This window comes from Narcine bancroftii, chromosome 8 (genome assembly GCF_036971445.1).
Source record: "Narcine bancroftii isolate sNarBan1 chromosome 8, sNarBan1.hap1, whole genome shotgun sequence".
In the NCBI taxonomy this organism is placed as follows: domain Eukaryota; kingdom Metazoa; phylum Chordata; class Chondrichthyes; order Torpediniformes; family Narcinidae; genus Narcine; species Narcine bancroftii.
This window is the reverse complement of record NC_091476.1, coordinates 21,172,911-21,187,053: the sequence shown is the minus strand read 5'-3', so window position 1 is coordinate 21,187,053 and position 14,143 is coordinate 21,172,911. Positions and strand designations below refer to the sequence as shown.

Sequence of the window (14,143 nt, the reverse complement as noted above, 5' to 3'; positions counted from 1 at the left end):
TCTCCCACGGGTTTTGAAAGAGGTGGCTTTGGAGATTGTAGATCCATTGGTGACAATCATTAGTCTCTGGTGTAGTTCTGGGGGAATGGAAGGTTGCGAATATGGTTCCATTGTACAAGAAAGGAAGGAGGTGGAAAAAAGGGAACTAAAGACCTATAAGTCTGACGTCGGTGGGGAAGATATTAGAGTCAATCCTTAAGGGTGAAGTTATGAAATACATGGAAATGCATGACAGGATAGGTCCTAGTCAGCATGGTTTTTTTAAAGGGTAGATCATGTTTGACTAACTTAGTTTTTTGACAAAAGGAAAGACAAAGGGGAGGCTGTGGATGTTACTTACTTGGATTTTCAAAAAACTTTCAATAAGGTGTCACATGCTAGGCTGATAAATAAAATGAAGGCCCATGGAATTATTAGATTGGATAGAAAATTGGCTGATAGGCAGAAAGCAAAGGGTTGAAATTAAGTGGTGTTCCGAAGGGGTTGGTCTTGGGGCCGCTGTTTACAATTTATATTAACGATTTAGATTGTGGACTAAATAGTTTTGTGGCCAAATTTGCAGATGACACCAAGATAGGTGGTGGAGCAGGAACAGTTGAAGAAACTGTAAAATTGTAGAGGGATATAGACAGATTGGGAGATTGTACTTCATCTGCCATGTATTTCCCCAATGTTGAAAAGTGTTCAGTTCTGCATTATGGCAGTGGAAATAAACAGGTAGAGTACTATCTGGATGGGGAAAAAATTCAGTCCTTGGAGGTGCAAAGAGACCTGGGCATCCTTGTGTAGAGTAATCTAAAAGTTAATGTCCAGGAAGGATTGGTAGGGAAGAAGGCTAAGGCTATGCTCGCATTCATTTCAAGAGGTAATGTGTTGAAGAGTAGAGAGGTTTTAATGAGGCTCTATGGGGCACTGGTGAGACCCCATTCGGAGTACTGTGTAGTTTTGGGCCCCCTATCTCAGAAAAGATGTGATGTTGTTGGAAAGGGTGCAGAGGAGATTGATGATTCCTGGAATTCAGGGATTGGAATATGGAGAATGTTTAGCAATTCTAGGATTGTACTTGTTGGAGTATAGGAAAGTGAGGGAGGTGGGGGGGAAATCTCAGAGACATTTTGAATATTGAAAGGTTTTGACAGAGTGAATGTGGATTAGATGTTTCCCTTGATGGGCAAGTCAAGGACAAGGAGTCATAGTCTTAAAATTAAAAGTTGTCCATTTAAAACAGAGAGGAGGAGGAACTTCTATAATCAGAGGGTCGTAAATCTGTGGAACTCGCTGCTGCACAAAGCAGTGGAGGCCGGATCACTGGGAGTATTTAAACAGGAAATGGATAGGTATCTCATTAGTAAGGGTATAAAGGGATATGGAGAAAAGACTGGTAATTGGAACTTAGAGGTGAGTTTAGCTTAGCTTAGTGAATAGCCATGGAACAGGCCACAGGCCTGATTGGCCTAGTGGGCTGCTTCTGTTCCTTTACCTTGTGATCTCTAGTCCTCACATTGAAAAATGGCAACAACAGATTCCAAAGGCGATCAAAAGCTTCGAAGCAAGCCTAGCTTTCTTAATCCTGCACCAATGAAGCAGTTAACCATACGCAAGTGATCACAATCACCTGTGAAGTCAAATGTCCCTGAAACATTATGAAATGAGGGAGCCATGTATAAAAAGTGCTTTAATTTCTATATAGTCAAAATGTATACAAGTCACCTTGAATACAATCTGGAATGTGCACTTTAATCACATGTGAATTGTTTGATTACAAACTTAAAACTGTGAAGCCCGGGGGCTTATAAAGGAAAAAAGTGTTTTTGTCCCAGACATTATGGAGGGTACTGTATGTATAGACAGGTTTCTAGTGCAGCAGCAAACAAGGACCCCAGAATAGCAGTAAGGCAGGAGATCATGGCAGATTCCCAGCAGAGCAGCGTTGTCAGTAATATATCTGAACTAGTACAAAGACCTGTCATGCACCAATTTCCAGTGCTTTTGCTCCTGGGAATACAACCAAAGTGCTATGCAGAAGAAAATACAAGTGTGCTATGTTATGACTTCTAAAAACTCATCTTCACTGTTAAAGTTTACCATGTGTCCTTGTACGTACATTAGATAGCCAAAGGAAAGCACCAGGCATATGATCAGACTACAAGAAGCAAACCTTGATTAGAGGGAGGGGGTAGATTAGATGTAGTTTTTATGGTTTTTTTAATTATTTGGTTGAAATCAGCAAACAGTTTAATATGGTTTTACAGATCAGTTCAAATTATTGTTTCTTATATTTATTATGGAATTTGACTTAGTTTTTTCTATTTTTTTTATATTTGTGTGCTTGCATCTCTACAAATGATGTATTATGTGCTTTCTTTTCTAAAACTGTATGTGAGCTTATATGTTAAACTCAATAAAATTATTTTAAAGAAAAACTACATGAAGGTTAAAGCTTCAGAGTTTTGCAATTTACAATGTATATTAATGATTTGTATTCAGAGACATTGTAATTGGAGTGATTTCCATGATAAACTGGGAGATGCAGCTGAATCACAGGGGACAATTTGAGAACTGCAAATTTTTGTGGCTGCATAGAACAGTGACAGTTGAAATTTAATAGCGATAAGCTTAAAAGTGAGAACATTGGGGAAAAATAAATGTGTGCCACTGGTTACAAGAACTACCATATCAAAATATGACATTACCTACCAGAACTTGGTGGAATCCATGTGAGCAAAGCAAGGATTTGAGTGCTACACCAAAAACTATCCCAAAGAGATAAGCTCTTGAACACAAAATCCTCACAGCAGGAGAAACCTTCCTGTAAAATACCAAGCAGTTAAAAAAAAAATCAGTAAAAGAACAAAAAAATGTCCTTCAACATATTTGAAATTAGATTCTAACCATGAAAAATTGCAATCTTTTCTTTCTTTTGGTTTACCGCATCTAATGACCATCATCATATGACATCACTGTCAAGTAGGCAACATGATGAGCACATTGGTTAGCACATCACCATTACAGTGCCAGCCATCAGGACCAGGGTTTAAATCCTGCGCTGCCTATAAGGAGTTTGTATGTTCTTCATATATCTGCGTGGGTTTTCGCTGGGGGCTCTGGTTTCCTTCCACACTTCAAAGCGTACCAAGGGTATAGGTCAATTGGGTGACACAGGTTCTTGGGCCAAAAGGCCTGTTATTGTGTTGTATGTCTAAATTCCATTCCCTGGTACTCTCGCTTTTCACCAATTGAAATAGATAAATTGTGACATCGAGGAGTTATTAATGGTCAAATAGTAATATATACATAGAAAAATTAGGTAGCTGATACTCCACACCTGCATTGCATCAATATCAAAAACACTAGAAATTTATCTACAACTTGTTCAATTATGCTCCAGCATCGAACTATCTTTTTGCCAGTATAAAAATGCCCTTTTTCACCGCGTAACTGTCATGATGTAACGTTCATGAATATTCTCCCGAACAGTCGCGGATCATTTTGACAACCAGTTGAATACTCTCAACCTTAGATGTGGCAGAAATCAAGCAGCTTTCCATTTCTTGGCCTAATTTAGTAAGTTCAGTGTCCAGGTAGGCAGCTCATATACATATTCTGCCAAGTTAAGGAAAGTCGCAGAGTTATGGGCGATGGAAAAACTACATTCATCTTGGACTTCTGCTGAGTGTGGCTTAAAAAAATACACATACCCTTAAATTTACAAGCATTGCATTCACAAATTTTCATTATCACAGTTGAATTCTCCAAATAATGTCTTTAATTTACTAAGCCTCATTTCTTCCATATTGATTATGAAGAAATGTTTATGCAGTTGGTCAAGGAATGGGGTAAACTGGGAAAAGAGAGCACCAAGTGGAGGTATGAGAGAGGAAATGTATTCATAATTTATCTGGTCCAAATTATTAAGATCTAGAATGCAACCAGATTTGTTAAAATAAAGAAACCAATGGGGATTGAGTTAAGCAATAAAAGTCTGCAGATGCTGGGATCGAGTTCAATACACAACTGTGATGGAGAAGCTCAACCAATGTTTGAGGCTTGGGTCTTTCATTAGGTATAAGACAAAAAAGGCAGATGTCTGAATAAAAAGATATGGGAAAGAGGAGAGATGAAATGGCAGGGAGTGGACACAAGCTCAGAGGTCAGCAGTGGACTCAGGTGGGAGGGTAGAAGAGAAAAAAAAGCTGAAAAGTGATATAGAAGAGGGTGGCTCTCTCTGGAGGGAGAAGAGAAGGGGAGGGAGATGGAGCAAAAGAGAGAGAGATTTGGGGGTCAGGGGTCATCAGAAACTGGAGAAGTCAATGTTAATGTTGTCGAGTTGAAAAGTGCCCAGATGGAATATAAAGTTTTGTTCCTCCAATCTGGTGAGAATTAAAATGGTTGGCCACTAGGAGGTCCTTGCAATTGCAGTAGACTGAGTGAAGGTGTTTTTTTTTTCCAAACTTTATTTAAAATTTTCAAGAAAAAACTTGTACAAAGTCCATAATATAAAAATGAAAAACTACAACTAACCCACCTCCCTCCACAAACTCCACAAGGAAAGCACATAAAAATCATAAAAGAAACACATACAACAATTTAAGACATTACTAAACCCATACATTTCAAATATGGCGACCACATCTTAATTAAAAAGTCATAATTATCATGCAGATTATATGTTATTTTCTCCATATAAATACAAGACCTCAACTCATTATGCCAATGAGTTACATTTACCTCAGTCTCATCTTTCCATGAAATTGCCACACATTTACGTGCTACAGCCAATGCTAGACGAAGAAAAGCTGTCTGAAACTTGTTCAACCCAAAATCACTAAATAGGACAGTACAACCCAACAAAAATTTTTTTGGATCTCATAAAAATTTAATCTTAAACAATTTTTGAAGAAATTCCCAAATTTTTTGCCCAAATGGTTGAACCTTATCACAAAGCCAAACTAAGTATAAAAATGTTCCTGCACATCTTTCTTTGGCTTGGCTTCGCGGACGAAGATTTAAGGAGGGGTAATGTCCACGTCAGCTGCAGGCTCGTTTATGGCTGACAAGTCCGATGCGGGACAGGCAGACACGGTTCCAGCGGTTGCAAGGGAAAATTGGTTGGTTGGGGTTGGGTTTTTCCTCCTTTGTCTTTTGACAGTGAGGTGGGCTCTGCGGTCTTCTTCAAAGGAGGTTGCTGCCCGCCGAACTGTGAGGTGCCAAGATGCATGGTTTGAGGCGATATCAGCCCACTGGCGATGGTCAACGTGGCAGGCACCAAGAGCTTTCTTTAGGCAGTCCTTGTACCTCTTCTTTGGTGCACCTCTGTCTCGGTGGCCAGTGGAGAGCTCGCCATATAACACGATCTTGGGAAGGCGATGGTCCTCCATTCTGGAGACGTGACCTACCCAGCGCAGTTTGATCTTCAGCAGCGTGGATTCGATGCTGTCGGCCTCTGCTATCTCGAGTACTTCGATGTTGGAGATGAAGTCGGTCCAATGAATGTTGAGGATGGAGCGGAGACAACGCTGGTGGAAGCGTTCTAGGAGCCGTAGGTGATGCCGGTAAAGGACCATGATTCGGAGCTGAACAGGAGTGTGGGTATGACAACGGCTCTGTATACGCTAATCTTTGTGAGGTTTTTCAGTTGGTTGTTTTTCCAGACTCTTTTGTGTAGTCTTCCAAAGGCGCTATTTGCCTTTGCGAGTCTGTTGTCTATCTCGTTGTCGATCCTTGCATCCAATGAAATGGTGCAGCTGAGATGGTTAAACTGGTCGACCGCTGGTAGTCATGGTGGGGAGCTGGCTGATGGAGGACCTCAGTTTTCTTCAGGCTGACTTCCAGGACAAATATTTTGGCAGTTTCCGCAAAACAGGACGTCAAGCGCTGAAGAGCTGGCTCTGAATGGGCAACTAAAGTGGCATCGTCTGCAAAGAGTAGTTCACGGACAAGTTGCTCTTGTGTCTTGGAGTGAGCTTGCAGGCGCCTCAGATTGAAGAGACTGCCATCCGCGCGGTACCGGATGTAAACAGCGTCTTCATTGTTGAGGTCTTTCATGGCTTGTTTCACCATCAAGCTGAAGAAGATAATAAAGAGGGTTGGTGCGAGGACATAGCCTTGCTGCACGCCGTTGTCAATGGAGAAGGATTCAGAGAGCTCATTGCTGTATCTGACCCGACCTTGTTGGTTTTCGTGCAGTTGGATAACCATGTTGAGGAACTTTGGGGGACATAATCCACATCTAAAACATACTTCTGAATTACTAAATCCATATTTTTTCAATTTCTCAGGAGTCAGATACAACAGATGCAAAAATTATAATTAACCATACTACATCTTACATTAAGCAATTTAGTCACACCATCAAAACACAGTCTCCCATTCGGCCTGATTAATATCACAAATTAAGTCATTTTCCCATTTAATCCTAGATTTATCTAAATTTATTTTTTCCATTGTATCTTGCAACAAAGCGTTCATCTCAGAAATAAAAGCCTTATTTAATGAATGAGAAACTACAGCGAAGGTGTTCAATGAAACAATCTCCCAGACTACATCCAGTCTCACCAATATAGAGGAGGCCACATCAGATGCACCAGATGCAGCAAATCATCCTTACAGATTCACAAGCAGAGTGTTGCTTTCCTTGGAAGTATTGTTTGGGGCCTTGAATAGTGGTGAAGTAAGTGGTGTGGGCACTAGTGTAGCATTTCTTGCAGTCACAGAGGTAGGTACCAAGAGGGAGATTTTGGTTAGGGAGGAGTGGACAAGGATGTAGTTTGGTGTGATGGTAGATGAGTTCAAGGGGAATCCTGTCCTTATGTCTCAGGGCAGAGGTGCAGGAAAGAGAGAAAATACAAGTAAGGGCTGAGGTGAAAATGGGGATTTTTTTAATTTACAAATTTATGCTTCATCCAATCTTTTCCTGAAGCATAACTCATTTGTCATTTGAGATAACAGTACTTGAAACTACTATTAACTATTCATACTTAGCTTTAAATGCCTTTGCACATTCAGATGATAACAGTCAAATAATGACAGAAAAAATTCATGTATTTTTGACATTTTACATTTAGTTTACAAAAGCCCATTCTTATATTTATTCAGTTTCAGTTGCAGAAAGTTAGCACTTTCAATGTTCTTACTTGTAGAAATTCTTGAGTTCTTATGATGACGTTTAAAAATTCCTTAAATTCCTCTTCTTTTTGCATGGAGGCCCCTTTACAGTCTGCAAACTCTAACCCAAATAGGAAATGTTAAACAAAATCTTTGACAAACATCACAAACACCTGATAAAATTATCAATTTTAAAAACTTCATTCATTCACAGGGAAGTCAAAATTATAGGTCAACACTGACTATCAAATGGTATTCGGTAGAATGCTACTGGAGACAGTAAAACCAATAAAGAATTTAATTTTCAAAGCAAATCTTAAAAGCATAAAAAATTGACACATGGTGTCAGTATATAAGCAAAAAGATAAACTTGCACTCATTTTTGAATGCCTATTTATAACAATATTTGTGATCTTATTGTAATTCATTATAGACTAGGGGTTACATAGGTTTTAATTTGCCATTCCCTCACCCTCCTGAAGAGTTTGAGCCATCCAGAAATCCAAACGGAGAAATGCACAATCATCTTTTACCCAATTAATGTAGTGAAGTAATAGGGGAGTCCTCAGCACTGAACCCATCTGTGCAGGAAACTGAAAGGGAAAGAAATGTATAACTAACATGGATAGATAATGTATCATCAGTACATACAAGCAAAAAAAAAACAGCTTCGAAAAATCATAAAAAGTTCCATGACTATTCTGTTCATTAGCTGCTCAGAACCTTACTCTTGAATGAGGATAAAGGAACCACCTGGCACAATAAAAATGGTGGAATATGTTTGATTCTTGGTGTGTGCTCACAATATAGCTGGATTGAACAAGAATTGCATTGGACTGGCATCAATAATGATAAACAAAGTCAAAACAATTATCTGATTCTTGACCTTTCTCTCGTTGGCTAGAAACACAAAGGAAACAGAGACGGAACAGAGTCACTGTCATTGTGCAGTTCTGCTGCGTGGCACCAAGACTCAATTTTCAGATTGGCATAAAATATTGAAGCTAAAGGGATTTGGTTGAGATACAAAGGAACCAAATACTCACAAGTAAAACCATAACAATGGGTGAACTCTATAGGGCAGATATTTCAGTTACAGACTAGATACAAGGCAGGGTAGAGGGGATAGGTAGCTATCTTGGTCCTCACATAAATATTAAGTGGTCGTTGGGGAATGAGGAGTGAACCTAAAAGTCATTCAGCATAGAACAGGCCCTTTGGTCCAACTAGTCCATGACAACCAGGGACAAATCCCATTTGCCTGTACTTGGTCTGTATCCTTCAAAGCCCCTCTTATCCATACTTTTTGAATGTGGTTAATGTGGCAACTCCTAGTTTCCTCCTGGTAACTCATTCCGGATGCAGACCTTTTCACCTTGTCTCCTAAATCTTTCCCCTCTTAAGCCTACATCCTCTAGTTCTGGAAACATCTACTAGTCTGGGATAAAAACTGTGAGCAGAGCATTCATTTTATCCATGTCCCTCATGATTTTATAAACTGCTCAGCCTCTTTCACTCTTTGGAATAAAGATCCAACCTATCCAACTTCCTACAACTCCAATCCTGGCAACATCCAAGTTAATCTCCTTCCCACCACTTCCAATTTATTGATGTCCTGCCAATTGCTGGGAGACCAGAACTGTGCACAGTATTCTAAGTGTGGTCTTAGCAATAATCTGAATCACATTTGTTGCTTTTGTACAATATATCTGGCACCAATTATGCCAAACACCTTCTTGACCACCTCATCCACCAGAGTTGGCACTTACAAAGAACTTTACACCCGTACCCTAGGTTTCTCTGTTCTGATAAAGATGTGATGTTCATAGAGGCAGAAGAAGATAACATTCAGTAGAAGATAGTAGAAAATGGGAAAAATATTTAAGGTGAAAGAATATGAATGTCAAAGAATGTAACTTTTACCCATCCTCCCTATCCTGTATCCCTTTGCCACGTGATTCATCATGTCTCGCCACCCTTATCTTTTGTCTTTGTTTTTATTATAATTGTTCAATAGTAAAAATGAATAACTGAATATATAGTAATCATTGATTAATGGCTAAATAATGCAAGTACATTATTGAAAGTAATTAAAAAGTAATGGTTTCCATATTGAGAAAAATTTGTTAGATACAAGATCATGACTGGTGTTGCTATAGTAATGTGCAAAGCTTTTCCCATTAATGAACAGTTAAAGAACCAAGGAGACAGATTTAATATACAAGTAAATTCTTAGAGTCATTACAATATGGAATTCATTGCTTGTTAAGGGTGATGGAAAGAAATTAATTGACATTCTTCCAAACAGAACTAGATCGGCATTTAAGAAAAAAATAGTTTGGAGAGCAGTACAAAAAAGATAGATGGGATTGATCTACTTGGAGCCATCACAGAATCAATGGACCCAACAGCCTTCTCCTGTGCTATAAAGATTACAAGAGGATACAGAATTGCCCAACTATAAAACACAGATTGACATTAAGAGTGTATTTTAATGTTCAAGTGATTAACTCTTCAAAAGATCAGTTTAAAACTAGTTACAGATTAGTATGAAAAAATATCCCAAGTTCTACTGTATCAAATTCTTACTTTGTCTCACCTCTATCCATTCAAAGTTCTGCAGTAGTTGAGGGAATGTGGCTAACTGCTCCAAAGGAAATGTTTTGCTATAATTTCGGGAATGAGATGATTCAATCATGGATGCAGCACTGCTGATATCAGGGATAATTTCTTGATGCATTTTTCTTTTCTGCAAAAGCAGAGTTTAAGACTGAAGTTCATTCATGAACACCTTATTTGCATTCCAATCATGTCATCTTTTATTTTCATTCATATTCTGTTAATCATTTAATATTGGTCATTTTGACAAAAAAGGTTTATTAGCTAACTATACAATAGAAATTTACCTACCCTTTTCCTCATTGGATGCTCTCGCAAATTCACCAAACTTCGCATTTTGGCCAACTGCCTGTAACCATTGTTTTGAATCCTTTCAATGATTTTCTTCCAGGGTGAACTTGATGCTTGAAAGTCCTGCATTGAAACAGGGACTTCAGTTATGTGAGAGCATATTTTGTAGAGCAAAAATTGAAATGTAAATAACAATAAATAGAAAGTCAAAATAAAAACAGGAATACTTTTTAAATCTGGATGAAACACTAAAGTTTGCAGACACTGTGGAGGAATTCAGCAGGACTCACAGCTTCGTTTGGTATATGACCAACAATTCAGGCCTGAGCCCTTCAATAAGCTGAGCATAAAGCAGACAGGCACCCAAATAAAAGGGGCGGAGGAGGAGCAGAGGCCAACAAGCAAAAGGAGATCAATGGACATGGGGAGGTCAGGTGAGAATTGATCGGAGCAGGGGAGTGGCTTCGTGAATGCAGAAAGAGAGAGATAGTGGTTGGAGGGCACCCAGATGAAATACGAGGTGTTGTTCCTCCAATTTGCAGGTGGCCTGAGTTTGGCAGCACACAAGACCACTAATATACCAGGGCACAGGAATTGAAATGGGTTGCCATTGGGAGATCCCCACCACAGCAGACAGAGCTAAGGCTCCCAATAAAGCAATCTCCCAGTACATGTTTAACCCTCCGACATAGAGACCACAATGGATGTAGCAGATGCAGTAGTCAACCCCTGCATATTTACGAGTAAAATGCTACCTCAGTAAAAGGATTGCCCAGGGTGCAGCGAGGGAGGTGTAGGCACAAGCACAGCACTTCTTGCTGTCATGGAGTAGGTGCCAAGGAGATTAGTGGGAAGGGAGGCATGGACAAGGTATTTACATGGGAATTGTCCCTGAAAAAGGCAGAGAGGGGAAGATGTGTCTGGCAATTGGGATCACATTATAGGTGGCCGAAATGGCAGAGGTGAGTTGGATGTGGAGGCTGGTGGGGTGTTGGCAAGGACAAAGGGAATCCTTAACACATGTCCTTGTTACACACGGGGATGGAGGGGGCAAGGGCAGATGTACACATAATGGACTATATGCAGGCGGAAGGCAGAGTTGATGGTAGTAGAAAAGAAGCCACCTTTTTTGAAGGAGGACATCTCGGATGATTTCACATGGAAGACCTCGTCTTGGGACCATATCAACAGAGAAATTGTGAGAAAGGAACAGAATTTTTACAGGGACTGGGTGTGTCGAGGTGTAGTTGAGGTTGCTGTGGGAGTTGGTGCTTTTGTAGAAAATGTCTGTTAAGAGTTTGTCTCCCGAGATGGAGTCAGAGAGATAAAGAAAGAGGAGGGTGTTGCGAGAGATGGACTGTAAATTTGATGCCAGGGTGGAAATTGGCAGCACAATAAATAAAGATGATGAACTCATCATGGGTACATGAGGCAGCACCAATGTAGTCATCAATGAAGCAAAGGAAGAGTTCAGGAACCGTGCCTATATTGGCTTGTAACATGGAATGCTCCACACAGCTTTTGAAATCCACACCTGTTCATATTAATAAGAAGGAAACTAGCTCACACTGCTATTTGGCACCACGATTTGGATCCAGCCAAGATTGAAGGAACTATGTAATACTGATAAATAAAAGTGTTTCCCATACTTGTAAATGTACAGAAAGAATAAAAGGACAATGTTAAATCTTAAAATGTCCAAAATATAGTAAATAATATGATTTATCCAAAACCTCCAAGATCTAACTTTTGTACTTTTTAGCCTGTGTTCTTTCATATTACAATTCAACAAATGCGAACCCTGCCTAACAGGAATTTGAGTACAAAAATTCATCCTTTCAGATCATCAACTTCATCCACTTTTCTGCCAACTTTCACCCTGACCTCAAATTCACTTGGTTCATCTCTAGTAATACTCTCCCTTTTCTTTATCTGTTTCTCCATCTCAGGGGAAAAAACTTTCTACACACACTTTCTACAAATCCACCAACTCCCACAATTATGTTGACTATATCTCTTCATTCCCTGACCCCTGTAAAGATTCTATTCCTTTCTCTCAATTCCTCTGGCTCTATCACTTCTACTCATGGGAAAAGTGTATCCCATTCCAGTCCTCCGAAATATCCTCCTTCAAAAAAAAAAGCAAAACATGGCTTCCCCTCTATCACCATCAGCTTAGCCCTGACCCTCATCTTCTCCAATTCTCACACACGTGCTCTGGCCCCCTCTGCTCCGAGACAAGGACAGGATTCCCCTTGACTTTGCCTACCACCCCACCAGCCTCAACATATAAATGGATTTATCCTCCGCAATTTCCGTCACCCACAGCATGATCCCACCTCCAGCCAGAATTTCACCTCTCCTCCCGCAGGGACCACTCCCTCACTGACTCCCTCATACACTCATTCCCTCCAACTAATCGCCCCTTGGGACCCTCACCGAAGACCACAGTATTATGAGCTTCCGTTTTACCAAAATGGGATTATCACTGTAAGGGACAATTATAGACAGGAGGGACTGAATAGTCACAGTTAACACTTAAAATAAGCACAAGTCACAGCCCAGCGATAATTCCATACATTGGAAGAACTGAGGTAAGGCTCGTCACAGCCTGTTCCAGATTTTGATGCATTTGGAAAGACATTATGATTTTGCAAGGGAGAACCATTCTGACTGCTGGAGAGAACACAGCCTTTTGAAGCAGCTCTTGTGAATTCTGTGGATTTCAAAGCAAAGCATGCTCTGTGAATGACTGGGCATTTTTCAGTGGATTGACCTGTGCTAGGAGGGTCTTTTTGGGAAGCAAAGTGCTTCATTTTGATTGTGACTAACAGTGGAGGTCACTTGGAGAGAATGCTTCATTTTAAGTGTGACCAGCAGTAAAATTACTTTGAGAGACCAGTGCCAGGTTCTTGGAAGCTTCATGGAGGCCACCCAGTTTGAGTCCTGCCTACAAAAGGACCAGGAGGGTTAGAACCTCAGCTCATGTGGTTGGTCATTTCTTCAAAGGCAACGCAAGAATTCATGAGTCTGTAGCAGCCACTTCGGTCTTCCCATCAGTTCAATATTAATTCTGGGTATCAAATTTCAAAGGCGTATGCTTCAACACTGAATTTAAAAAACAACTTTTTGAAGTAACTTTCTAGATTTTAGCCTGGACTGTAATGGTTTGGGTATAATCACACACACCACATACACTAGAACACCTGCGCATAGCTGGGGATAGATTTGGTGTTAAGGATAGTTTAATAGACTATAAGTTTAAGAGTTAGAAATAAAATGTGTTTTAAAATTAAACACTGAATGGTTCATTGCCTATTGCTGTTCATTACGCGCAGTTTGCAACAACAGGAAGTACGACACATGCGCCCACACCTCCACTCTCACCACCATTCAGGGCCCAAATAGTTCTTCCAAGTGAAGCAACAGTTCATTTGTGAATCTGCATCTGGTGCTCCATTTGTGGCCTTCTCTACATTGGAGATTGGATGTAGACTAGGAGAATGTTTCACTGTGCACCTTTTCTCTGTCTGCAGAAATGGCAGGGTTCTCCCAATGGTCAACCATTTAAATTTCACACCCAATTCCTGCATCAACATGCAAAACCAAGGCCACCCACAAATTGGAGGAGCAACACCAAATATTCCATCTGGGCACTCCACTGGATGGCATTAACAGAGACCTCTCCAATTTCCATTAGGCCACTCTCATTTCCCTCTGTTCCCTATCCCTCTCTTTCTACCAGCTCTGCACCCCTTTCCCTCTCCATTCAGAGAGCCATCCCATCACCCCATCAGTTCAGCTTTTTTTTCCCTCTTGTGCCCTCCCACCCATATCCACCTCTTGCCTGTGGGCTTGTGTTCCTCCCCACCATTTTAATCAGGTGCCTTGCTCTGTTTGCTCATACCTCAATGAGAGGGCTCAGGCCCAAAACATTTGTTATATATCTTTATTACATAAAGAACACTGTGACTTGTTGAGTTTCTCCAGCATTTTTGCACAAAATCCCATTTTACAAAATATGTATGGCAAATTTATTGATGAATAGTTCAAGTCAAACAAATTGGAGTATTATGTGTACTAATCCTCAATTACAACCACTCCATGTGACGTGCAGTATTTGAACACT

The 14,143-nt window shown here is 40.2% G+C and overlaps 1 protein-coding gene across 2 annotated transcripts in view; it reads right to left on the bottom strand.

Annotated features, from left to right (window-relative positions):
- Positions 1-14,143, bottom strand: part of cenpi (centromere protein I) — a 57,302-nt gene that overhangs the window by 27,493 nt on the left and 15,666 nt on the right. For both annotated transcript variants that reach the window (XM_069893108.1, XM_069893110.1), the window contains 5 exons: positions 10,015-10,137; positions 9,704-9,853; positions 7,577-7,697; positions 7,134-7,225; positions 2,698-2,809 (listed from right to left, as the gene is read on the bottom strand). In XM_069893108.1, the coding sequence (XP_069749209.1) occupies positions 2,698-2,809; positions 7,134-7,225; positions 7,577-7,697; positions 9,704-9,853; positions 10,015-10,137 (598 nt within the window). The remainder of the gene's footprint in view (positions 1-2,697; positions 2,810-7,133; positions 7,226-7,576; positions 7,698-9,703; positions 9,854-10,014; positions 10,138-14,143) is intronic.